At 47.9% G+C, this 27,976-nt stretch overlaps 1 protein-coding gene across 2 annotated transcripts in view; it reads right to left on the bottom strand.

The window, feature by feature from the left end:
* Positions 1 to 9,441: 9,441 nt before the first annotated feature.
* Positions 9,442 to 27,976, bottom strand: part of SPATS1 (spermatogenesis associated serine rich 1) — a 544,035-nt gene continuing 525,500 nt past the window's right edge. For both annotated transcript variants that reach the window (XM_075341164.1, XM_075341165.1), the window contains 2 exons: positions 19,729 to 19,791; positions 9,442 to 10,759 (listed from right to left, as the gene is read on the bottom strand). In XM_075341164.1, the coding sequence (XP_075197279.1) occupies positions 10,630 to 10,759; positions 19,729 to 19,791 (193 nt within the window). In that variant the 3' untranslated portion in view covers positions 9,442 to 10,629. The remainder of the gene's footprint in view (positions 10,760 to 19,728; positions 19,792 to 27,976) is intronic.

The raw sequence follows: 27,976 nt of genomic DNA, 5'->3' as shown, positions 1-27,976 counted from the left end.
TCGGCGTCTCTCTCCGCTGGTCCGCCTCCATGCTGCGCAGCCTCCGGGCCAGAACTCGCACTTCTTCCTGGAGCAGGTCCAGCTTGCAATCCTCTCTGCCGGCTCCTGGTGCACTCCGCTGCAGCTCCTCCGCCATGCTACCGTCCTGGAGAAGGCTGCCTGGGACACTGCTCGGGTGCTCGACCACGCCACTCGGCTGCACCCTTTCTCTTCTTGGAGGCGGGGCCGGGGGCTGCACGAGCAGCTGGCGCCAGACTGGCGCCCAGCCCATCATGGCCGGCACTGCTCCACTTGCTATAAGGTACATTTTCGTTTCTTCGGGTCTGGTTTTTAAACTCTTTCGGCCAGTCGGCCAGCTTATTTGGTCACTACTTCCTTTTCTTCCGTTTTCTATGGCGGGCACCGCTTCGCGTGCTTTTCTTGGACAAGGGGGCGGGGCTTCTCTTCACGCCCTTTCTTCTTGCACGCCCCCCTTCTTCCCGCTTTCAGCAGCACTAATGGCGGCGGTTTCTCGGCAAAGTACACAGTTCTTCAGGCGCACAGTACCCGGTGTGACCGGGCACGAAATCCTGTTCGTGACGCCAAAAGTTGACTCGCCCACCCCAGGGCTATGGGACACCCGGTGCCGGGCCGGACTAGTCCGGTGGTAGTCAGTGGTGGCTGGGCCCGGCTCCGTGGCCCTGGTGGGTGTCAGTAGAATATGTGGCTTAAGTTAAAGTTTGTGTTCGTGACGCCACCTGTGGTATGCGGCTAATAAGCCGCCGCTGCTGTGTGAGGCCTCCGGGATGATGTTATAGCAGCAATGGTAGTACTGCTCCCCACAGGTGGAGCAATGCCTGGGGCACGGTTGGTGCTTGTAAGTGTCTATGCAGATGAAATAACTGAGGCAACTTCAGAGGTGCAGTTCAAGTTCTTTTACTCACAGTTCTTGTCAGGGCAGGCAGAACCCTTGGACTGCTGGGACCGCTGTCAGGGACCTCCGTTTCTGGTTGATTCAGAGTGTGAAATCCGGTTCCCTCTCTTTAGTGTCTCTTTTTCTGCTGTCTTCACTAGCCTTGCCTTAGGTAGATGGACTTGGCTTGGCCTCCATTACAGCCTCCAGGCTGGGGGGTCACCTGTCGGCTGATTACCCCTTTTCTGAAGGTCTGCTCTGGGTTCTGGCCCTGGGAGCTTGCAATTCCCTGGGCCTCGGTTTTTACTGTCTGGAGACTGTCTTTTCACTCCTCCAGTTTCTAGGGACCGTCCCCTGTCGCAGCTAATCACTCCACCGATGTCACTGTGGAACGGGCCACCGCAGCCTGCAGCTACCCGTAGCGCCTCTGGGCCCTCGGCAGCGGTACCCAACAAGGACTGCCCGTGGTACCTCACAGGACTACCTGCGGCCCTGCGACCCTTTCTTCTCTTCTCGTCCTACATGCTCACTCCTCACTCTCCCACTCCCTGAGCGAACTGACTAAACTTGACCTTCCCTTCTCTATCTACTCTCAGATGGCTCCTCCCACCTCCCCAGTTGCTAGGCTACCACCCTATGGGAGCAGGGATGGGTCTTACAGCCCCTCTCAGCATGCAGCATGGGAGGGTTGCCTGCCACTTTCCCTGGTCCTGTGTGTCCCTAACAATGGGTGTAGTGTGAATTTACCAGGAGACCGGAGTTCACTCTCTTCCTCTCCCAGAATAGGGCATCACACCGCAGATGGGGTGCAATGACCTGTGGCGACGGAAGCCTCAGGGGCGCCACAGATATAGTTGATGAAGTAAAAAATGTGTTCTTCAGACCCACGCCAAATAATAAGCACATCATCTATAAATCTTAAAAAAATATGAATGTTTGTGCTAAATGGATTACAAATGTCAAAAATATATTGCTCCTCCCACCAACTCATGTAAATATTCGCCAGAGACGGGGAAAATTTCGCTCCCATAGAACAACCTTTGTTTTGAATGTAAAAATCATTAGAAAACATCAAAAAATTGTTTTTTAACAAAAAGTGTGTAGCAGTCAAAATAAATTCTTGTAGGTCTGGCGAATAGTTACTATATTTGTTCAGTTGGTGTTTGAGGGCAATCAAAGCAAGATTATGAGGAATGGATGAATACAATGATTGCACATCGCAGGTTATCCAACTAAAATCTTCCTGCCAGGAGATATTATTCATTACATTTAGTACATGTTTTGAATCCTGTAAAAAACTGGGGGAGTTTTGAACAACACAAAAACCGCATTGCGTTTTTAGATATTTTTTTGGAAGGTAACTCTCTTAACAAAAAGGTGGAGTGTAGCTTATATCGAAAAAAAATCAGCAGGCAACTCTCTATTACACGCCAGGAGCTGCCACCCCAAACATATCACCACTAATTTACCAGCAGGAGAATTTATACGTGCGAAGAGATGCTGAACAAATTCTGAGATGTACCAAAACGAATGTGAAACTATTAGTAGGAGATTACAAAATAGAGATTACTCCAAAAAAATTATTGATAAAGCAAAAGATAAAACTGATTTAAAACCGAGAAGTCAATATTTGGAGGATAAAATTCATATTGCTAAAAATAGTGATCTTAGTGATTCACAGGTAATATTTTCCACCAGATTTAGCAAAGATTTTTATGATGTAGTTCACATCGTAAAAAAGTTCCTCCCAATACTGTCAGTCGATCCAATCTTGAATGGAATTTTGGGACAAGGAGTGAAGTTTGTTTCTAGAAACAACATGTCCCTAGGAAATGTTTTGGCCCCCAGTGATCACAACACCAGATCTCATAGTGTTAAAATTTCAGACAAATGTATGTGGTTGCCCACCACAGGATCGGTCAAATGTGGCCAGAAAAATTGTGGTTTGTGCAAATATATACATAATACAAAAAGTTTTGTATCTTTTACAACTGGAAAAAAATACAATATAAATTCATTAATAAATTGTGGAACGTCTAATGTTATATATCTTTTGTCATGTGACACATGTAAAAAACAATATGTTGGAAGCACTCTAAGAGCTATGAGACGCCGTGTATCAGAGCATATATATGATGCCGCAAATAGTACAACCAGGAGTCTGTCAGGGGCCTCTCAACATTTTTTGAAGGAACATCATGGGAGTTGTAGTAGTTTGAAAGTGAATGCTATTGAAAGAGTTAATCTTCCCAAAAGGGGTGGTGATATAAAGAAATTATTACGTTATAGAGAGGCCAAATGGATTTATTATATGCACACAAGATATCCAATGGGTATGAATTTGAAAAATGATCTATTATATTTGTATTGAATTGTCAGCCCCTTTTTTTTTTTGTTTGTGGTTCATTAACATATGATTATTTCCTGATCCATTCTACCTTGCCGTTATAAGGAACTGTTTTATGTTAGTCTGTATAGGATTGTGAATAAGGAAGTATATTCCGAAACGCGTCCCTTGTCTGTACTTTAACTTCACCTTTTAACATGGATTAATAAAGCAAACAGAAGATTTTTATCCATTGCATGTCGTGCTGGATTTTCTTTTTTGTATATCCTAGTGTCATGGCCGTGATTCATCTTCCTTGCACCATCTTTGGACTTCATACATACTGGTGAGCTGGATTTGAGATTTTTTTTCTCTTTTTGATGCAGGGAGAACCAGGTATCCTTCAAGCTGAGACAGGGGTGACTGCAAGCCTCCCTTCCTAGCACTTCTTGTTTCGGGTAACCCCCGACTTGAAGTATATGGGATTCATCCAGGGAAGTCGCATCTGCCTTTTCTCCCCTTTCTGGCCCATTTGCTGGCAGCGTGGACCAAGTAAAGATGGCTTCTTGCCCTATCTCACTTATGGGCCCCCTTGTTGCTGCTGATGCTGCGGACTCTGTGTTGTTTGGTGTGGGACTTGTTGTCCACCCCACCGGCAGATTTAGTAGGTAGTTATGTCGCGGCGGGGAGGACGACGACGCTGCTGGTCACTCGCCAACGCTCGGGTCCGGCGCTGCTGCGGCTGCTCGGTGGCTCGAGCGGTGGGCCAGATCCGGGGACTCAAGCGGCGCTCCTCGCTCGTGAGTGAAAGGGGTGGTTGGTTTGGGGGATTTAGTCCGTGACGCCACCCACGGGTTGTGGTGAAGATGGGCACCACCGCTGCTGGTGACGGGGATCCCAGGAGCGATGGTAGGGAGCAGCTGGGATGTTGTTTTCCCCCTCCGTGTGTAGTGGTCGGTGGTCCCGGGGCCCGGTGGTGTGACAGGGAGGCAGGGTGGGTGAGGTGCAGGGTTGCAGGGACAGCGCGGCGCGGTGCAGGATAGCACGGGTGTACTCACTCAGTAAGAGATGCACAAAGTCCTCGGTAAACCAAACGGCTGGATGGACGGGTCCCGCAGCCGGCTGCAGTGTCTCTCCCCGGACAGGTGATGGCGGCTGTCTTTCCCTGCACCTTGATGTACTTGTTTGACTACGATGGATCCCCAATGGTAATCCGCTCCCCAGTGTATGGATGCCGGAGGAGCCCGTTTGCCTGCAGGCGCTGGCCCTTGGGTCTCTAGCCTTAGGCGGTAGCTGTATACCCTCACGGTGTGGGCGGTTGCCTTCTATCGGGTCTTTGGCTGTTAGGAAACCCCTGTGGTTCCGGTCACACTCGGATTTGACTATTGTCGGCGGCTCCAAGCCTGGTCGGGGTCCGTGGCCCTGCCTGTGTGTGCTGGCTTCACTTCGCTCCCCGGTCGGTACCGGCGGGCCAACGCCCGACCCCGGTCCTACGGTTCCGCGTTGCTTCACCACTCCTGCAGACGGCCACCACCGTCTGCCAACCTTGCTGTCAGTGCCTGGGCCACAAACCCAGACAACCAAGTGCTTACTCCTCTCACTTCAAGCTCCAAACTCTATCTGACATTTTTCCCGCCTCCAGGCCTGTGAACTCCTCGGTGGGTGGGGCGAACCGCTTGGCTCTGCCCCACATGGTGTGGACATCAGACACTGGAGGGAGACAACAAGGGTTTTGTTTGGCTAATGGTACTGTCTAATGGGGGTGGGGGTGTTTGTGTGTTATCTGTGACGACCTGGCTAGTCCAGGCCGCCACAGTTAAACTTTAGCCTACTTTGGGAACCTGTTTCCCCTGCGTACCTGGTCTGCCAGAAGTCCACATACTTGATCACCCCGCTGCTTCCTGAGGTGTCTTTCAGTCTGACTGTGTGGCAACCGAACTCCACTGCAAACAGCCACGACACGTGTAGTGTCTGACTAGTGACTCTGCGCACATCCTCCTTCTTCGACTGCACACTGCACTTCCTCACTTCAGACTGGTTCACTACTGCCTCCCTTCTGTGCCTGCCACTGCAGCCTAGCAACCAGCTTCTCCACCGCACCGCTAGCTGGGATGTGGAGGCCACGCCCCCTCCTGGGTCTGCCCAGGGATCCCCTCTATGGTATGTGTGTGAACTAGCCACTATGTGTCTGTGTGTGTCCACACCCTAATCAGCCTTTGGGATTACCTGTTTGTACTGACCCAGCATGGGTGCAGTACTCAGTGGTGCCTGACCAGGTCAGGGGCGCCACATTGCCATAAGCAACAAACAAAATTTTGAAAACATATATTAGACACGTAAGGCTGTCATGTGATGTAACATTCGTTACCATAGAAACAAAAAAGATCACAAAGCCGAAGACTTATCAGCAGCCTGTCGTCTATATTAGCCCTGAAGAAAATAAATTATTTTTATCTATATTTAGCATTACACATATTAATTTAAGCAAATAAAAAAAGCAATCCACTTTGCTATAAATGCTCCATAAGCAGATTTGATGCCGTCTTTAAATGTATGTATTTGCTTCCTTGCAGATATTTAGTTTCACCTTTAATAAAACCATAACCCAGACAAATATTGAATTTATGTTACTTTAGCTACCGCCGTCGAGAGGAGGGTGTTTTCCCCCAAGGCAGCAATATCGCAGTTACCGTAGATAAATGTTCCTTGCAATCTTCATCAGATTCATTTAGCTCTGACGGCACCAGCTAAGACCTGGGGATTTCTGGGTATTATTTTAGCCTAGAAAAAGGGATCAATTTTCAATAGATTTATTTCTTGAGTAATTATTGCTTTGATGAAAACTTTAAAAGAACCTCAGGCATGGACTAAGAAAAGGAGAAGGAAGATCTAGGAGGAGAAGGTTTATAAAACAGTGCCCCGAAGTGTTGGGAAAGAGTTCAATTTAGAGATTATTGCTCATCCTGTCTCCACTTTGAAATTTCAGTGATATGCTGCAAAATCGTAAAGAGCTGAAGGAAAGGAACACCATGAAGTATTGTGCAAGACTTAATGGAGTTGTCCAGGATCAGAAAAGAAATGGTTCCTCCCTTATTTGGAAAGAGCTCTTCCCATAAAAGTGAATCTGACTCAACAACCATATCTGACATGGGCAGTGGACATCTCCTATCTTTGCACCTGTCAGTGTGCCGCCCCCGTGGCAGCAGCCGTGCTGCTCGGATCCGGGTTCTCAGTGGCTCGAGGGTCTTCGGACCCGAGGGTCATGCGGCCACTCAAATGAAGGGGGATATTTACAAGGGATTAAAGAGTTTGTGAAGCCACCCGTGGTGCGCTGTAACTGGGTTGAATACCGCCGCTGCCATTGGGGAGTACCCGGGGTGATGACGGGGGGCAGCCAGGTTTTAGGACCCTCCACGGGTAGGGGGGATGTCCTGGGACTCGGTGTAGGGTATAGGCCACGGGATGTAGGGATCACTTGCGTACTCAGTCCATTAAGCAGACACCGACAACTGGATAAACCAAAGCTCTGGACACTGTTGCCGCTGAGGGGAGCTAGTTTGGGTCCCGTACCCAATGGCGCTGTCTGGTGATCCGTGCCCTGCCTCCTGGCACTAAGTTTACTTTTCTGGTGGTCCTGGTAGTGTGAAACTTGCAGGGTCCCGCTCCCCACTATGGCGAAGTGTGGGAGCTTGCTCTCAGGGCTCATGCTTGGGATTTTCTGGACCGTTTTCAGTGGAAAGTCCTATCCCCCTCGTTGCGCTAGTGCCCCGATTTTGGAGCGGTTTTGAATGAATCTTGAAGGCTCCGTTCTCCTCAGGTGAATTATCGGGTTGCCTGAAGCTACTCCCCGACCTAGGATCCACGTACCGTGTCGTGCCTGGGTCCCAGCCCTGTGATGGTGCAAGGCCACCGGCTGTCCTGCTCAACAGATCCGTGCACCTTGCCACGATCTTCTGGGACTGGGTGTCCACTCCTCTAGGCCCAGACCACCATCTGCCACCTCATCTGACAGTTTCCTGACGGGAGTCCCTGCTCCTGACCTCCTCAAAACTCCTTACAGCTCGAGGGCTACTTCCAGACTGACTACTGACTACACTCCTCACCTCCCCTTCCTGACCCCCCCAGGTGAGCGACTCTATTCCACTCAAGCTGTCCACTGGTGTGTCTGGTGGGTGTGGTGCAGTGTGTATCTAGGACTCTTGATTAGCTGATGTAGGTAACACCATTTAGTTAGGGACCCATAACCAAAAGGGAGGTGGATACTGCATGCTAGGGTAGATTGTGTAATACCCTGTAACAACCTGATAGTCCAGGGGCGTCACATCAGCAGAAACACGAACAGAATATAACAGGCTCCCTTGTTATACACAGCTAACTCAAGTCTATGGCCAGAATAAGAGGAGAAAACTGTAAAGCAAGAATGTAATTGTGATGCCTCTGCGGTAACCAGGTGTCACAAAAATAAGGTAACATCACTCTAACAGCTCGGGTCCTACATTACTGTGCCAGTCATTACACACACTAGCACACCAGGACATTTACACTCACAACCAGGGTGGGAGGGGGAGACCCCCCCTTAGAGCCAGATGACAGGGCTGGGCACTATTGATAACAGGCAGCCAACTGGGAAGAGAGGGACCAGACCTGGGGGAGGAGAGAGTGACCTGGGAAGTGTTAGTGAAGAGTCTGTAGTAGGAAGTGAAAGAGTGTCAAGACAGACCAGAGACTCTTGAGATACAGAGAAAGTGGAAGGAAATAGAAAGGAAAGTGAGGAGTAAAAGTCGGCGGAGTGGTAGTAAAGACACTGCAAAGACCTGAGTAGAAAGCTCAGCCACTCAGAGGAGGAAAGTAGCTGAAGAGCAGGAGAGCAAGCTCTAAGGACAGAGGGATCCTGTGGGGTGGCCATCCAGGGCTCACAGTACTTTGCACGCACGGGTTGAAGATCCCAGAACAGACCAGGACTTCAAGCCATCTGTTAACTCTGCCAGGCGGGTGGGTTTGCAAGACTCATCTGCCACCACTAATATCCGAGGCATCAGCAGCAAAGAGGGGACAGGGACATATTCCCTTAAATATTCCAAGCTGCCTGCAGCAGGACCCAAACACCAGGAGGACCTCCAAGTGCTCCATGCCAAGGAGGACCCACATACACGGAGTGAACAGGTGGAGAGTGGCACCAGGTTGGCAGGCACACCCATCAGGACACAGGCGCACCTGGGATCCAGTACATCCATGGCGTAAATCCAGTGAGTAAAAACCATCAAACAGCACTCTCTGTCTGGACTACTTCATTGCACTGCGCCTCCACGTTAACCCTTTAACTACCCCTGGGGAAAAGCCCTACTCGCGGAGGGCTCCACCATCCACGCAGCCCCCATCTATCATCTCGAGTGGGAACCTGCATTGGCAGCCCTATCAATTACTGGGAGAGACACACAGACCTCTCATCTAGCCTATATTACTGGGAGAGACACACAGACCTCATATCCAGCCTATATTACTGGGAGAGACACACAGACCTCACATCCAGCCTATATTACTGGGAGAGACACACAGAGTTCACATTCAGCCTATATTACTGGGAGAGACACACAGATCTCACATCCAAACTATATTACTGGGAGAGACACACAGAGTTCACATCCAGCCTATATTACTGGGAGAGACACACAGATCTCACATCCAAACTATATTACTGGGAGAAACACACAGATCTCGCATCCAAACTATATTACTGGGAGAAACACACAGACCTCACATCCAGCCTATATTACTAGGAGAGACACACAGACTACACATCCAGCCTATATTACTGGGAGAGACACACAGACCTCACATCCAACCTATATTACTGGGAGAGACACACAGCCCTCACATCCACTCTATATTACTGGGAGACATACAGACCTCACATCCAGCCTATATTACTGGGAGAGACACAGACCCCACATCCAGCCTATATTACTGGGAGACACACAGACCTCACATCCAGCCTATATTACTGGGAGAGACACAGATCTCACATCCAGCCTATATTACTGGGAGAGATGCACAGAGCTCACATCCAGCCTATATTACTGGGAGACGCACAGACCTCACATTCACCCTATATTACTGGGAGAAACACACTGACAAGAAAAAAAAATCTGAAACTTGGATCAGGTAGCAAACTGCAGATTAAGAGATCTGCAAGCAAATGATGAAATGACAATTGTAGACTAAAACTGTGCAACTTTTTTAATTAAAGGTAATCAATAACATATGCAAAATTACTTTTTTTAATGTCAAAGCTGCCTTTAGCTTTTGGCATTCCAGGACAGGTAAAGTCCCACACTTCAGTCCCCTGAGCATTGAGGCTTGTGATCAGCCTCACTGGTGAGGTGACTGTATCTGGACATCATCGGATGCACCTCAGACGATGTCCTGCTGAAGGCATCTGTTCACTGCAGCATCACAGGCCTCAAGAGTCAAGTGACAGAAAAAGACTAAAGGCCCCTTTACACGCTGCGATATCGGTACCGATATCGCTAGCGTGCGTACCCGCCCCCATCTGTTGTGCGACACGGGCAAATCGCTGCCCGTGCCGCACAACATTGCCCAGACCTGTCACACTACTTACCTGCCCGTCGACGTCGCTGTGACCGGCGAACCGCCTCCTTTCTAAGGGGGCGGTTCGTTTAGCGTCACAGCGACGTCACAGCTGCATCACTGAACCACCGCCCAATAGAAGCGGAGGGGCGGAGATGAGCGGGACGTAACATCCCGCCCACCTCCTTCCTTCTGCATAGCATAGATATGGTAAGGAGAGGTTCCTCGTTCCTGCGGTGTCACACGGAGTGATGTGTGCTGCCGCAGGAATGAGGAAAAACCTCGTTACTGCTGCAGTAACGATTTTTGAGAATGGACCCCCATGTCACCGATGAGCGATTTTGCACGTTTTGGCAACGATGCAAAATCGCTCATAGGTGTCACATGCAACGGCATCGCTAATGCGGCCGGATGTGCGTCACCAATTCCGTGACCCCAACGAGTTCGCATTAGCGATGTCTTAGCGTGTAAAGCCCCCTTTAGTCTTCATTACTTCCTTCCTACCATACCATACCACGGCATCTTTGGTGGAGCAAAAAAGTTTATTTTCTTAAAAACTATTTTAAAACATTTCCTGCCCTTTAAAATGTTTTTCTGAATCAGACTACCATTTAATGTGATTTGTCTTCATCTGTAAAACAAAAGTTCACCGAAATTAGAAAGCATCCCGTGTTAGTCAAGATTTATACATTTCCCTTCTACAATTTACAAACCACTGGTTTGCTGCAATTTAAGGATGGGAAGTAGATGTAATGGGTGAATAGACTGTAAGAAGGCGCCGCACATTCCTGTAACTTCATTCTCATTTTGTTTGCTTCAAGTTTTATTTTTGTCCATTTCCAGGTAATTCGAAGAGAAAGGAGCGCTGGGCAGGTTTCCATCTATTGAGTTCTTCGACATCTCTCTTTTCTTCTTCCAGGCTTTGTGTATTGACCTTGACTTTGAATGGAATACTGTGGACAACGGGAAAAAGAAAATATACCCTATTGAAAGTTGGTGTTACTTTAATAGGACATGGTGACTATCTACCTTACTATACCCTAGAACAGTGTTCCCCAACTCCAGTCCCCGAGGTCGGCCAACAGTGCACATTTTCAGGATCCCTTTACCATTGTGCAGGTGTTGAGAATCATCACCTATGCAGGTGATTAAATTATCACCTCTGCAATACTAAAGAAATCCTGAAAACATGCAGTGTTGGTGGGCATTGAGGACTGGAGTTGGGGAACACTGCCCTATAACATTAAAGAAGAATACTTTACAAATAGCCTTTCATAAAAAGCTCCTATTGTTCTGTGTATACAGCTCCTATACAGACATATGTGACTCCATGGTAACAGACTACCAAAAACCTCTGTGTAGTCTGATCCTTCAATTATACTTCTTTTTTTGAGCCTTTAGTCTTCTACTTCCAGGTCAATGGACTGTCAGTATGTAGGAATTCAGAATCCCCATTATCTATCTATCTATCTATCTATCTATCTATCTATCTATCTATCTATCTATCTATCTATCTATCTATCCCTCTATCTATCTATCTATCTATCCCTCTATCTATCTATCTATCTATCTATCTATCTATCTATCTATCTATCCCTCTATCTATCTATCTATCTATCTATCTATCTATCTATCTATCTATCTATCCCTCTATCTATCCATTTATCTATCTATCTATCTATCTATCTATCTATCTATCTATCTATCTATCCCTCTATCTATCCCTCTATCTATCTATCTATCTATCTATTATCTATCCCTCTATCTATCTTAATTTTGTATATCTATCTACCTATAAGGCCAGGTTCACACTCTGAGTATTTGTTTAATTTTTTACCTCAGTATTTGTAGCCAACACTTGGAGAACGTAAAAAAAATGCAGAAATGGTGCCCGTGTTTCTATTATACAGTACTTTTCCTCTGATTGTTCCACTCCTGTTTTTGTATAACAAATTTTGAGGTAAAACTCACTAAATACTCAACGTGTGCACGTGGCCTTACAGATACTGAGGTAAAAAAAACCTCAACAAATACTTGTGTGCATGTGGCCTTACAGATACTGAGGTAAAAAACTCACCAAATACTCAATGTGTGCATGTGGACCTATAGATACTGAGGTAAAACTCACCAAATACTCAATGTGTGCAAATGGCCTTACAGATACTGAGGTAAAAAACTCACCTAATACTCGTGTGCACGTGGCCTTACAGATACTGAGGTAATAACGCACCAAATACTCAACGTGTGCACGTGGCCTTACAGATACTGTTGTAAAATACTGACCAAATAGTCAACGTGTGCACATGGCCGTGGCCTTACAGATATTGAGGTATAGAAATCACCAAATACTGAACATGTGCACGTGGCCTTACAGTTGATCTAATCTCCCACATTTAGATTTAGCAGATTCACCTCAGTTCAGGAAGGCGGGTGTTTCAATTTGTTTGTCTTGCAAAATCAATTTCTACCAGTAAAGATTAAAAAGGCAATAAACTGTTCTACTCTCCCTTCCTCATACATGTCTGCTGCCTCACTATACTCTCTTAGGCCCTATACTGTCATGTGGGTATTTGTCAGCAGTGGCGTGGACAACTGGAAGACTCGGAGATAGAAGAAGAAAGAAGAGTCAATAAGTGGATGGGATGGTGAGCAGTGTAGAGGGGATAGGTATGGGAAGGGCTGAGTATAGGCGAGTATAAGGCTATGTGCGCACTAGGCCGTTTTACCCGCGGATTTACCCGCGGATTTGCCGCGGAAATTTCTTGAGAAAGATTAGAAATCTTTCTGCAGACATTTCCCAGCAAAACCTATGGGAACAAAAAATAGCTGTGCGCATGCTGCGGATTTTCTCAAGAAAATTTCTTGAGAAAATTTTCTCAAGAAACTTTCTTGAGAAAATGAGCATGTCCATTATTTTCCGCAGGTAGCTGCGGTATACCCCCGGAATTTCACTCCATTCACTGTAATGTAATCGCGAAATACCAGGGGTATACCGCAGGTAGCAAATGATGTGCAGTATACCTCCGGTATAGCCGCGATTTACCTGCGGTAATGTACATCGCGGCCTGCGGTTTTGCAGGGAGGGATGTCATTATGCCAGGAAGAGGAGGCGGAGCAGAGTAAACACACACGTCACACTCCCTGGACGCCGCACAGAAGCACTTCCGTGTGACCTCCATGTGCCCGTGCAGTCTGTGTCCCACTGCAGCCCCGCCACTGCCTGCCCTGCAGTGTCAGTGTCTGCCCGCAGTATCAGCAGCTTGTCACCCTGCAGCGCAGGCAGACACTGACACACAGCAGTGCGTGCAGCTGCGGGGATGCCGAGCGCTGCTGTCAGGAGGTGAGATGAGATCATTACCTGCTGTGACGATCTCCTGCCTCCTGACGTCACCGCTGTCACTGCTGTCTATGCATAGACATATGTCTATGTCTAGCGGTGACATCACGGGCTCTCGCGATACTGCTGACAACGCGGCGGGCATAGAAGGCAGTGACAGCGCTGATGGCAGGACTGCAGGAGATCATCACAGCAGGTAATGATCTCATCTATCCTCCTGACAGCAGCGCTCGGCATCCCCTGCAGTGACCTGGGCTATTGATGTTAGCTCAGGTCACTGCATTGCTCTCCCAGCCAATGGGGAACATTCTGTTCTTCATTGAATGGGACAGTGACTATGGTATGGATCGCCGTGGGAGCCCCCCTTATTGGATTAAGCCGGACGTGGAATTGATTGTTCTTTTCAATAAATTGGTGAAAGAGGCTATGTGGGGAGTGTTTTTTCAAATAAAACTTTTTTTGTTGTCTATTTTTTATTTCTTACTGACTGGGTTGGTGATGTCGGGTATCTGATAGACGCGTGGCATCACTAACCCCAGGGCTTGATGCCAGGTGACATTACACATCTGGCATCAACACCATATATTACCTTGTTTGGTAACGCACTAGGGCAATGGGATGAGTTGGGGCGAAGCGCCAGGATTGGCACGTCTAATGGATGTGTGGCGCCCTGGACAAGCCAGGACGTCACAGGTACTGCAACAACACACCCTACACCCCGGATAGGAACACCGAAGTCAGACACAAACCCTTGTTGCCTCCCTCCAGGGGCTGATGTCCACACCAGGTGGGGCGGAGCCAGGCGGTTGGCTCCTCCCACCGAGGAGTTCACAGTCCTGGAGGCAGGAAAAGGAACAGTTGAGAGAGTTTGGAGAGTGAGGAAGTAGTAGTGGAGGAACTGACTGACCGTGTCCGGGTACGTGGCCCGGGCACCTGACAGCAAGGTTGGCAGACGGTGGTGACCGTCTACAGGAGAGGCCGATTGACGCACAACCGTGAGGACCAGGGACGGGCGGTGGCCCGCCGGTACCGAACCGGGGAGCAAAGAGAAGCCAGCACCATCCGGCAGGGCCTACGGACCCCGACCAGGTTAGGAGTCGCCGTAAAACCAGTCAAATCCATCAGCGACGGGAACCTCTGGGGTTTCCCAGCAGTAAAGACCCGACTGAAGGCAACCGTCCAAACCGTGAGGGAGATAAAGCTACCGCCAGAGCTAGAGCTCCCAGGGCCAGAGCCTGCGGGCAAAGGAAAGGCTCCCTTAGCCAACATACCGCTGGGGAGCGGGCTATCAGTGGGAAGCCATTGGGGCCGAGCACAGAACACCGGTGCAGGGAGAGACAGTTACCGCCAACCTACCGGGAGTGACCGCCTCAGCCATCTGTGGGATTCGTCCATCCAGCCATTTGTTTTACCAGAGACTCCATGTGCGTTACTGGCTGAGTAAGTACCACCGTGCCGTCTGGCACTGCGCTGCCCCGCAACCCTGCACCCGGCCAGGCCCCGCAACCCACCTTCCGACCTCCACCACCGGGCCCCGGGATCACCAAAATCACACACGGAGGGGAGAAAACATCTCAGCTGCTCCCTGTTAACGCTCCCGGGATCACTGTACAGAGCAGTGGTGGTGTGAGCAGTGGTGGTGTCCCAACCTCACCACAAACCGTGGGTGGCGTCACGGACAATATCCCGACACCAAAACCACCCCTTTCATTCACGGGCGAGGAGCGCCGCTCGAGTCCCCGGGATCCGGCCCACCGCTCGAGCCACCGACCGAGCGAGCAGCAGCAGCAGCTGGACCCGAGCAGTGGGTGAGCGCAGCGTCCCTTCCCCGCCCGCGACAACTTGGCGTCACGAACAGGATCTTACCGTTCTACCGCCTGGTAGAAGTGCTCCTTGTGTTCCGCCGGAGGTGTCCGGCCGAAAAATTTTAGAAGCCGCTATCTTGTTCCCCGCTCGAGCGTCTTCCTGAGCCGTGGAGGCGCGAAAGCCGAAGCTCCGCCCCTGAAGAGGCGGTGCCGGAAAGACACCAATGGGGCACGGATGGCGTCTGGCCGCATGTAGCCCGCGGCTATAAAAGCAGGGACGCCAGGACCCTGCGGCCATTTTCTGGTTCCTGGAATAGGCTGCTGCTCAAGATGCTGAGTCCGACCGACAACACCGTAGTCCCCGCGCCCGCACCCGGCACCGCAATGTGGGTGGATATCCGGACCACTCAGCTGCATAGCTGACTGCAGGCCCGAGTGCAGCTTCTCTTGGAGGAGCGGGAGGCCGACATGGCGGATGTGGTGGCGGTCATATGGAGACGCAAGGTGGAGGAAGTTTCGGAGGAGCGGGTAAGCGACCCACGCCCCCGTATCCCGATAGGGTCGGCCATCGTGGCTGAGGAGCCCGGTCTGCGCTCACTCACCCGGCTGCCTTCCCCGTTGCCCGTGTTGGCTGCTGCTACCCCGCCACTAGGCCCGCTACCACCGCAACCGGTAGCGGTACCCTGCCAATCCGCCCAAGCGAACCGACCTGCAGCCGAGGCCCATGACTGTCCTGAACCACTTCCCTGAGAACCATCGAAAACCGTGCCCATCAGCGGAAATGAACCGGAGGCACCTGCTGTGATCGTGCCAGGTTCCGAACCCGCGCCCGGGACCGTGGCGTGGATAAAGGCTTGAATAACTGAATCCAACCGACGTCATCGGGACCAGATACGTCTCCTGATGGAGCAGTGGACCACCGAGGTGGAAACGCTGGCTGCGACTGCCCAGATGCACGAGATGGGAATCGACGAAGCAGAGCTGGTGAGTGACCCACGCCTCCATGTCCCACAGGGCCCGGCCACTGCGGCTGGGAGACCCGGTCTGATCTTGGCCCTTGTACCGTCTCTGCCATTATTCGTGGGGCACCCCAGTGTCGACCTACCTGACCTGCTGCCCCATGCTACAACGATGGGGCCCGACGTACCAAGTACCGGGGGCCCGGAGACTGCGGCAGCTGGCGGCAACCCGCCTGGCGCAGAAACATATGATAGTGACTCCGGCCCTGGCACTGAGGCCGCCTCAGAGTTCGAAGAGATGAGTGAGCGCCTTCGCTACTATGGCGGAGCAGTAGTTTTCTATAGCCCGCGTGCTGGAGGAAATGGATACCGGGCACCCCTTTCCCAACAGGCCTGTCACTGCATGTTTGACATGCTGGTAGCGGAGGACGAGGCCACCTCAGCAGAAGAGTCGGGGTGATGACAGCGGTTCCCACCGCAAATAGTCCCCGTTGGGACCCCCAGCATCGCTGTTGATGTTCTTGTATGTTGTTAAATGTTGAATGATAAGAAAGATGAATCAACCAAAGTTTACCAGATTGACACCGAGATTGAACCGGTCGTTGCCGGCAACTAGTCCCCATAGGGACTTTCTGCAACCGTTGCGTAAGGAACTTCTTACGGACAAGCCCGAGAACTTGCAGGGCAGCCACAAACTTAGTGGAGTGTAAATATATTTGTTGGCTTGATACCGTAACCGCCTCCGGAGAGGCTGATTTGGGAGGATGGGCCTGGACGAAAGGGATGGCCCAGGCCCGCCACTACCGTAACTGGTGGCGATCCTCCAGGGGTCAGGGGTCCCCCATGGACATGGGTCCCCTGAAAGAGACCGTACCCGCTCGGGCAATTTGGTTCTGGACTGGGGAAAGGGGTGCTGCCCTTTTTCTTAGGGGCAGCATCAGGGCCAGGTTGTTTGGGCGGGGGGAGAGCGGAAGCCGTTACCGTTTAATAAAAGACAACCGTTTAGTAACGTTAACAAGAAAGTGCCTCCCGTAAAGGGAAGTTTATAAAGTATGCTTATGTTGAATGTATATATGTTTTACCGTTTTCTATTTTCCTACAGTTAACAAAAATAAAACCGGTGATGGACGAGCAGCCCGCGGACGGTCTGCGTTTAACCAAGGGGGAATGTGGTGCCCTGGACATGCCAGGACTTCACAGGTACTGCAACAACACACCCTACACCCCGGATAGGAACACCGAAGTCAGACACAAACCCTTGTTGCCTCCCTCCAGGGGCTGATGTCCACACCAGGTGGGGCGGAGCCAGGTGGTTGGCTCCTCCCACTGAGGAGTTCACAGTCCTGGAGGCAGGAAAAGGAACAGTTGAGAGAGTTTGGAGAGTGAGGAAGTAGTAGTGGAGGAACTGACCGACCGTGTCCGTGTATGTGGCCCGGGCACCTGACAGCAAGGTTGGCAGACGGTGGTGACCGTCTGCAGGAGAGGCCGATTGACGCACAACCGTGAGGACCGGGGATGGGTGGTGGCCCGCCGGTACCGAACCGGGGAGCGAAGAGAAGACAGCACCATCCGGCAGGGACTACGGACCCCGACCAGGCAAGGAGTCGCCGTAAAACCGGTCAAATCCGTCAGCGACGGGAACCTCCGGGGTTTCCCAGCAGTAAAGACCCGACTGAAGGCAACCGTCCAAACCGTGAGGGAGATAAAGCTACCGCCAGAGCTAGAGCTCCCAGGGCCAGAGCCTGCGGGCAAAGGAAGGGCTCCCTTAGCCAACATACCGCTGGGGAGCGGGCTATCAGTGGGAAGCCATTGGGGCCGAGCACAGAACACCGGTGCAGAGAGAGACAGTTACCACCAACCTACCGGGAGTGACCGCCGCAGCCGTCTGTGGGACTCGTCCATCCAGCCGTTTGTTTTACCAGAGACTCCGTGTGCGTTACTGGCTGAGTAAGTACCACCGTGCCGTCTGGCACTGCGCTGCCCCGCGACCCTGCACCCGGCCAGGCCCCGCAACCCACCTTCCGACCTCCACCACCGGGCCCCGGGATCACCAAAATCCCCCTACCCACGGAGGGGAGAAAACATCTCAGCTGCTCCCTGTCAATGCTCCCGGGATCCCCGTACAGAGCAGCGGTGGTGTCCCAACCTCACCACAAACCGTGGGTGGCGTCACGGACAATATCCCTACACCAAAACCACCCCTTTCACTCACGGGCGAGGAGCGCCGCTCGAGTTCCCGGGATCCGGCCCACCGCTCGAGTCACCGAGCGAGCAGCAGCAGCAGCCGGACCCGAGCAGTGGGTGAGCGCAGCGTCCCCTCCCCGCCCGCGACAGATGCGCCACTTCTGGGGTGGCTGCGGCCTGCTATTTTTAGACTGGGGAGTGTCCAATAACAGTGGACCTCCCTAGTCTGAGAATATCAGACCACAGCTGTCCGCTTTACCTTGGCTGGTGATCCAATTTGGGGGGGACCCCATGTTTTTTGTTTTAAATTATTTATTTAATGTAAAATAACAGCGTGGGGTGCCCTCTGTTTTGGATTACCAGCCAAGGTGAAGCTGCCAGCGGTGGTCTGCAGGCTGTGGGCAAAGGAAGGGCTCCCTTAGCCAACATACCGCTGGGGAGCGGGCTATCAGTGGGAAGCCATTGGGGCCGAGCACAGAACACCAGTGCAGGGAGAGACAGTTACCGCTAACCTACCGGGAGTGACCTCATGTGTTGTTTTTTTTAATTATTTATTTATTTTATGGCTAAATACAAGGCTAGGCACCCTTTAGTGCCACATGAAAGTCACTAAAGGGTGCCAGCTTAGAATATGTAGGGGGGTGGGACATTATATAGGTCTTTCTCATCTATCTATTATCTATCTATCTATTCATCTATCCCTCTATCAATTATCTGTCTATTGATTATCTATCTATTATCTATATTATTTATTGCAGTAGTTACAGCATAAAAAAACGCAGGGACCAACCTGCGGAAAAACCGCGGCAAATCCGCGGCAAAAACGCATGCGTTTTTCCCGCGGATTTGATGCGTTTTTTTAACGCAGGTTCGGTAATCTTTAACTCCCAGAAGTTTCTCAAGAAATTTTCTTGAGAAAAATCACTTTTCTAGTGCGCACATAGCCTAAGAGTTTATTGGTTTTTAACCCCATTCCACTCACCATTTTTCTGAATTCATGCAAACCGAAGTGCTCAAAGTGTGATTTTTCATAAATTCACAAATTTTGGAAAATTAAAAACTATTTATGTATAAATCACATCTCTCATGTATAAATCACATCTCTCTATTAAAGATGAGTCAGTGGTTTTAAGTTTGAATTCACCATAAATTTCCAAGAAATTCAATTTGACATGAATCAAAAATATTCCATAGCCTCCAATTGCCCTGAAAAGATGCATATGACACTGTGGCCATCATACCTCTTTCTATACTCATTAAATCTGTATTATTCTCTTCCCTCACACCCTAATTTTCTTATCTGCTGTGCTGTCACACACTATCGGTAAAAGGTCTTCAGTGTTTCAAGGCTTTCTCTCTCTATTGCTACGACTATGCCTTGATATCCTCTAACTATCCAAATTTACTACAAAATTGTGGCTGCATTCCCTGCTTCAGCTTTTATACAGACTATGATAGTCTCTCCTGATTGGCTGTGCTAAAGTGATAGCTGAAAGGCATTAAAGAAAGCCCACCTAGTCGTGCCAATGGTCATGTGATCTTATATATCTATCTCTCTATATATCTATCTGTGAATTCTAAGGCTTGATTTTAGGGAGTATTCAGGGAACCACATTATCTGGTAAGATTATACTTACCCTGGTCTCTTGGGCAATTTTTGAAGAGGAATGAAAGTATCAGCTTTAACCTTGTAGGATTCCCTGAAACAAAATACTATATAAAAAAAGCTGGAACGTCTGCAAAATATAGAATACATGAATACATGATATACAGTACAGACCAAAAGTTTGGACACACCTCATTCAATGAGTTTTCTTTATTTTCATGACTCTGAAAATTGTAGATTCACATTGAAGGCATCAAAACTATGAATTAAAACATGTGGAATGAAATACTTAAAAAAGTGTGAAACAACTGAAAATATGTCTTATATTCTAGGTTCTTCAAAGTAGCCACCTTTTGCTTTCATTACTACTTTGCACACTCTTGGCATTCTCTTGATGAGCTTCAAGAGGTAGTCACCGGAAATGATTTTCCAACAGTCTTGAAGGAGTTCCCAGAGATGCTTAGCACTTGTTGGCCCTTTTTCCTTCACTCTGTGGTCCAGCTCACCCCAAACCATCTCGATTGGGTTCAGGTCTGATGACTGTGGAGACCAGGTCATCTGGCGTGGAGACCAGGTCATCTGGCGTAGCACCCCATCACTCTCCTTCTTAGTCAAATAGCCCTTACACAGGCTGAAGGTGTGTTTGGGGTCATTGTCCTGTTGAAAAATAAATGATGGTCCAACTAAACGCAAACCGGATGGAATAGCATGCCGCTGCAAGATGCTGTGGTAGCCATGCTGGTTCAGTATGCCTTCAATTTTGAATAAATCCCCAACAATGTCACCAGCAAAGCACCCCCACACATCACACCTCCTCCTCCATGCTTCACGGTGGGAACCAGGCATGTAGAGTCCATCCGTTCACCTTTTCTACAAAGACACGGTGGTTGGATCCAAAGATCTCAAATTTGGACTCATCAGACCAAAGCACAGATTTCCGCTGGTCTAATGTCCATTCCTTGTGTTCTTTAGCCCAAACAAGTCTCTTCTGCTTGTTGCCTGTCCTTAGCAGTGGTTTCCTAGCAGCTATATTACCATGAAGGCCTGCTGAACAAAGTCTCCTCTTAACAGTTGTTCTAGAGATGAGAAGGTGTGTCCAAACTTTTTGGTCTGTACGATATATATATATATATATATATATATATATATATATATATATATCTACACACATACACACACACACGACAATTATACAATTAAGAGACCAAATTTTCAGTTTTTCTGATTTTTCTCTTTGTAGGTATATTTTTTTTTGCCCGTTTGATGGCTTGTGACTATCCATCTTCCTCTTGATTACATTTCAGAGGTTCTCAATGGGGTTCAGGTCTGGCTCAGGCAATGATCCCCAAGTCTGAGGACTGTTTTTTTCCAGCAGGACAATGCGCCATGCCACACAGCTAGGTCAATCAATGTGTGGATGAAGGACCACCATATCAAAACCCTGTAATGGCCAGCCCAATCTCCAGACCTGAACCCTATTGAAAACCTCTGGAATGTAATCAAGAGGAAGATGGATAGTCACAAGCCATCAAACAAAGAAGAACTGCTTAATTTTTTGTGCCAGGAGTGGCATAAGGTCACCTAAAAGCAGTGTGAAGACTGGTGGAAAGCAGCCAAGACGCATGATTGCTGTGATTAAAAGTCATGGTTATTCCACAAAATATTGATTTCTGAACTCTTACTGAGGTAAAACATTAGTATTGTTGTTTCTAAATGATTATGAACTTGTTTTCTTTGCATTATTTGAGGTGTCTGAATGCAATGCATTTTTATTTATTTTGACCATTTATCGTTTTCTGAAAATAAATGCAAATTTTTTTTCTTGGAAATTCGGAGACGTCAGTAGTTTATAGAATAAAAGAACAATTTACATTTTACTCAAAAATATACATACCGTATAAAGAGAAAAATCTGAAAAACTGAAAATGTATATATATATATATATATATATATATTATTACTATTATTTATTATAATTATAGCACCATTTATTTCATGGCACTTTACAAGTGATATTTGTACTATAATTATTGTACTTCTGTTATTTTTGTTACTTATCGCATATTTTTTTCTTTTAGTGTGCATTTTTTCCACTCGCTCTGCTTTTTTTGTCTTCAGGCTTTTTTTAACACCTCAGTGGCTACATGCAAGACTATTCTGCAAGAAGCAATATTTCAGCTGGATTGATCCAAAAACAGCATTCCAGACATGTTGAACAAAATCATCCTGGTATAGCAAATATGTAACTGCATGAACTAAAGCAAAATAGTAACTATAAAGCCAAACATAATACTAATACTACTTGTACTTTTAGTAAGTAATATTCACCAGTTGCAGTAGAACTAACTTACTGATGATGATTATGACGAATAGAAGCATTATTATTTTCATGCTTCTACAAGCAATTTATTACTACCATCACTGCCTCTAGTACGACTGATGATTATAGTAATAATACTATCAAGGTTGGGAATTTTGGGGATATCACAAATGGGATTTCTCAGGGTCACAGAGACGGATTCCAAATCGATCTGCGCAGATATTAATTCTGACAACAATAATCACGCTGAGACGTATTCACTGCTTGAGCAGAAGCTAGCTTCTGACCTGTGAATTAAAGAATCTTGTGATTATACAATACAACATTCGACTTTGACCTTGGAGCAAGAACAAGGAGTCAACATCCCACATCCCACATGGTGTGAAGCAACTGATTATGAATTCTCTCAGTATGTTATGAATACTTCTTTGTTCATTGTTCATTTTTGCTTCATTATCTTTGTTAACACACTGCGGAATACACATCTTAGAATCATATTATGAAGCTTCTATGCGATTGTTATATAGACACACAGATAATTATGCAACGACATCTATACTTTGATTATTTACACATACAGAGAATATTATTACATCTGGACAAACGGCTTATAGCCCAGGCCTCCCCTCACAATACTACTTAATAAACAATGCTACTACTACTGAGAGCAATAATAATTTTATATTATAATAATTTTACTAATATTATAGTGACCATAGTAATCACATATAAAGCACGCTTCTCCAATTACAGATTCCTAATTATATTATTTTAGCAATAATAATTACAATTATTTCACTACTATTTTGCTTAACATTACTGATATTATAATGATTATTATTTTTACTACTAACAATTAATTGTATGATTATTATTGCCGTTATGATGATGATAATTGTTATTATTATTATTATTATTATTAACAATAAAAATTGTATTAATAATAATAATCATAATACCAAAAATATAATTTTACTACTGATTTGAATATAGTAATAATCTTCAAAATGTAAGTGTCGCTGCTTCTTTTATTACTGCAGATCATCATTATTGTTATTAGTAGTAAAATATTATTTTTACTACCAAGGGGGTTCACTACTATTGCTAAAAATAATAATAATATTGTTTTTTTTCTCCACAATTTTAATACAAACCAGTTTCCCCGAATATAAGAAATTCCCCAAAATTAAACCCTAGTAGGATTTTGGGGGCATTTTTGAGTATGCTTAAAATATAAGCCCTAGATGCGGTTCCATAATAAGGTGTCCAAGCAACTAACAAAGTTAAAGAATACAGCAGGACTCTTCATCAGAGAAAGCAGACGTCCACAAAAGAAAGCAGGTTCCCCCCCATAAAATAAATCACACCCCAAACAATTGCAGTTGGAAAGTGCTGATGGTGGATGGGCTATCACACAGAGATCTGCATCTCTGTCAGGTCCCTTGCCATCCCAGCTGCATTGCACTGCAGCTCTCCCAAACAGATTGGGTACCAGTATTAGGCTATGTGCACACGCTGCAGATTTGGCAGCTAGGAGGAGGTACTGAACTCTAAATATCAGTAATATATATTATTATTATTATTATTATTATTGCTTTACTACTCCAGATATTAAATGAGTTACTACAATTAAAAATAACTATACTAATAATTGACTGCTGCTACATTCACTGCTACATCTACTTTTCTGATCATTATTATTAGCAGCAAAAAATTGTACTACTACTAATAATTATACAACTTTTTCCCCTGCTAATCCTAATATTTTTATCACATAATTATGTTAATAATAATATTACTTTCACTGCTATGACTAATTTTATAAATAATAATAATCTCATAAAAAAAAATATTTAAATCAAAATGTCAGCAATTAATCCATGTGGCATAATGCGGCCGAACCTTGTATACAAATATCCGTTCATTTGGATTCTTGCCCAAACGTTTGGTTTCATAAAACTTCTGCACTGTTAGCACTTCCCTAATAACAATGCTCTCTCCTGGAAAGCGTCGCCGTCCGAAATGCTCCTGGCGACATAAATTTACTGCTGATCCAGGTGAATTGTCTCTTATTTACACTGTGTAATGTGTGGCGCAGCTGCATGTGGCGTAAAGCGAGAACAACTCTACGAAGAGCAAAGATTTTCTTCGCGGCACATTGATTATATGAGCAACTCAATTCATAACAAATCAAGTTTGTTACAAATTTGCCCCCAAAATTCAGATTGGCTATTTTGCTAGATCCTGAGGATACGAAGAGCTTAAAGGGAACCTGTCAGTTGCAATATGCACCCAAACCCACGAGCAGTTCTGGGTAAATATTACTAATCCCTGCCTAACGGTCCCTGTATCTAGTAGCATAGGTAAAGAGATCTTTAGAAAAAAGTATCCCAAGGGCATTATATCCCCCGACTAGTCCACCCTCTTAGCATGTTAGTACACCCACAGGGGCGTTCTAACATGCTACTCAATGCAGCATCACCAGCGGTGAAGTGCATACCTGCATCCGCTGTCTCCGCTGTTCAGAAGTCCCTGGCACTTCTGGTCATCCGCAGTATGAAGCCAGGTGTACGCATCCAGGCTTCTCAAGATCTAGTGTGCATGACCAGAAGGGCCGAGGACTTCTGAACAGCGGAGATAGCGGACACAGGTGTGTGCATCACCGCTGATGATGCTGCATTGAGTAGCATGTTAGCACACCACATGTTAAGAGGGCAGACTAGTCGGAGGAAGTCACACCCTTGCAACTAGTGTGGCGCCCTGGACTAGCCAGATCATCACAGGTACTGCAACAACACACCCCACACCCCGAGATAGGCACATCAGCCAGACACCAAATCCTTGTTGCCTCCCTCCAGGGGCTGATGTCCACACCAGGTGGGGTGGAGCCAGGCGGTTGGCCCCACCCACTGAGAAGTTCACAGTCCTGGAGGCGGGAAAGGAAGAGATAACAGTTAGAGAGGTGAAAGAGAGAGGAGTGAAGTAGGAGTAGAGGAGCAAACTGACTGTGTCCGGGTACATGGCCCGGGCACCAAGAGCAAGGTTGGCAGACGGTGGTGGCCATCTGCAGGAGAGGCAGATCGCCGCGGAACCGTAGGACCGGGCACGGGTGGTGGCCCGCCGGTACCGAACCGGGGAGCGAAGAGAAGCCAGCACAAACCGGCAGGGCCTGCGGACCCCAACCAGGCTTGGAGTCGCCATTAAACAGGTCAAATCCGTTAGTGACCGGAACCCCAGGGGTTTCCAAACAGCCAAGACCCGACTGAAGGCAACCGTCCAAACAGCAACAGGGAAATACAGCTACCGCCACAGCTAGAATTCCCAGGGCCAGAGTCTGCGGGCAAAAAGGCTCCTCCGGCATATATCCTCGCTGGGGAGCGGCTTACCGGTGGGAAACCATCGGGACCGAAGTTACACAAAAGGTGCAGGGAAAGGCAGCCACCACCAACCGTCCGGGAGTAACCACAGCAGCCGGCTGCGGGACCCGTCCATCCAGCCGTTTGTTTTACCGAAGACTCTGCATCTGTTCTTGGCTGAGTGAGTACCACCGTGCCATCCGGCACCGCGCTGCCCCCGCACCTCACCAACCGTACCTCCCCGTCACACCTTACCGGGCCCCGGGACAACCAACCCCTACTCACCACAGAGAGGGAAACAATATCCCAGCTGCTCCCTGCCATCGCTCCCGGGATCCCCGTCACCAGCAGCGGTGGTGCACCAACCTCACCACAAACCGTGGGTGGCGCCACGGACCAAATCCCCAAACCAAACTACCCCCTTTCACTCACGGGCGAGGAGCGCCGCTCGAGTCCCCGGATCCGGCCCACCGCTCGAGCCACCGAGCAGCAGCAGCAGCAGTGCCGGACCCGAGCGTGGTGAGCGCAGCGCCCTCCCCGCCCACGACACTAGTACCTGGCCTCATTAGCATATTATAAAAAAGCTTTAGAAATACTTTTTCTAAAGATCTGTTTATTTATGCTAGTGTATACAGGGATGGTTAGGCAGGGATTAGCAATATACACCCAAAACTGCTCGTGGGTCTGGGTGCATATTGCACCTGACAGGTTCCCTTTAAGAAAATCTTATACTTACCTCTTCTCAGTAATCCCTGTATGTCTTCCGATTGACTCCTCTGTCTTCTCTCTTATATCATTTTATTTCCAGGCTATCAGTTCTGCCATTCCCCACAAGATGTCATTCAGTCACATAGGGTTGCTACAAACGCCATTGACGTTAATGACGTGCGTCGTTCCATATGACGTCACGTGGAGCACAGCACATAGAATAGCATTAAGGACAAGGGTCTCAGGACTAGTGCAAAATTGCAGATCGCAGACAAAAGATAAAACGACAGAAAAACCAGAGGACCAGCAGTGGGAGAGCTATATTGATGGCCGAGAAGATTTTTTTTAACCCATTCGCCGCCCTAACAATTCAACAAAATGTTGACCAGCCAGCTGCCAATTTCCTGAAATTTGAAAAAAAAATTAATTTTTTAGAGAATATAAATTTTGGGGGGAAATTGACAATGAATTTATTTGGTTCAAATCTATTCACTTCTAGTCTTCAAAATAATATCAGTGGGGGTTCAAAACTCTGCCCCCTCACCAATCAGCAGCTGCAGCTCTGGACAATGTAGCTCCATGTGCAGTGGCCTTTCTCAGGTACTGCAACTAAGCAAAGATTATCAATATATACAGTAAGTAATGGGCAATCCTCCAGTGGCTCTCTTGAAAACTCTTATCTGGTTTTATCCATTAGCAATAATTATAGATGACCAAAAAGATATGCATAGCCCTGGTCCAAGGGCCACATTGGTAGTCCAAGGTCACCAGACAACAGAACTGTGAACCTCTTCCTACCTTCAAGGATCCCCTAATGCATTACAGCATCATATTTGCAGTGTGACATAGGCATGACATTGCACCAGGGCAACAGATCAAATGAGGTGCTGGCAGTGGTAATTATGCAGTAATGTCCCCCATTGTGTTTTAATGGTCCCCATCTTGGACTCCATCCTGGTAAATATGTCCCTATCATGGTATATATGTCCCCATAGGCCCCATCCTGGTATGTATGCTCCCATACTGCTAAACATGTCCTCTTTCTGGTATATATGTCCCCATCCTGGGTCCCTCCTGATATATATGGCACAATCCTGGTAAATATGCCCACCTCCTGGAATATATGGCCATATCCTAGTAAATATGTCCCCTTCATGGTACATATGTCCCCGATCCTGGTATATAGATCCCTATAGCGGTATAATATATATCTCCATTCTGTCTCTAATGCAAGAAAAAAAAACCTATTCTGCTCAACATCTCCACTCCCATTCGCTTGGTGTCCTCATCTATAGTCAGCGCAAGTGGCTGGCAGCTGATATAGTAGGTGTCCGTTCTATATTGATGCATGATGTCACTATCATGCGCCCCTAGTCACAGTACCGCCGACACTAGTTACCGGCCACTGGTTGGTAGCTTGTGTACCGCCGGGCGCTCGGCCACAGCCGAGACGCTCGGATCCGGGCTTGTTTCTGGTGGGTGGCTCGAGCTCCTCCCGGACCCAGGGGGGGTGACGTCACTCTGAAAGGGGGATGCTGGCGCTACGTGAGTGGTGGTGTTCGGTGGGGAGGCCCACGGCCGAGGCCGCGGTTGTTTTTGGGGGTTGTGGTGAATGGATGGATACCACCGCTGCCGTTGACTAGGCTCCTGGGGACGGTGTTGCGCAGCTTGGTGTTGACCCCTCCATGAGTAGGGGGATGATGGTATCGGGGGCCCGAGGGAGGTGCCGAGGCGAGGGAATGGAGGCATGCTGACATGTTGGTGCGGTGCGCGGCCCGAGGGCACTGTTGTACTCACTATTACAGACACGCTGGAGTCTCTGGTAAACCAAACAAGATGGTGGACGGTGGCCGCAGCCGGCTGCACTTTTCCCCTTTTCAGGTTGGTGGTTTCTG

Source organism: Anomaloglossus baeobatrachus, chromosome 3 (assembly GCF_048569485.1).
Source record: "Anomaloglossus baeobatrachus isolate aAnoBae1 chromosome 3, aAnoBae1.hap1, whole genome shotgun sequence".
In the NCBI taxonomy this organism is placed as follows: domain Eukaryota; kingdom Metazoa; phylum Chordata; class Amphibia; order Anura; family Aromobatidae; genus Anomaloglossus; species Anomaloglossus baeobatrachus.
This window is presented reverse-complemented; position numbering and strand designations above follow the sequence as displayed.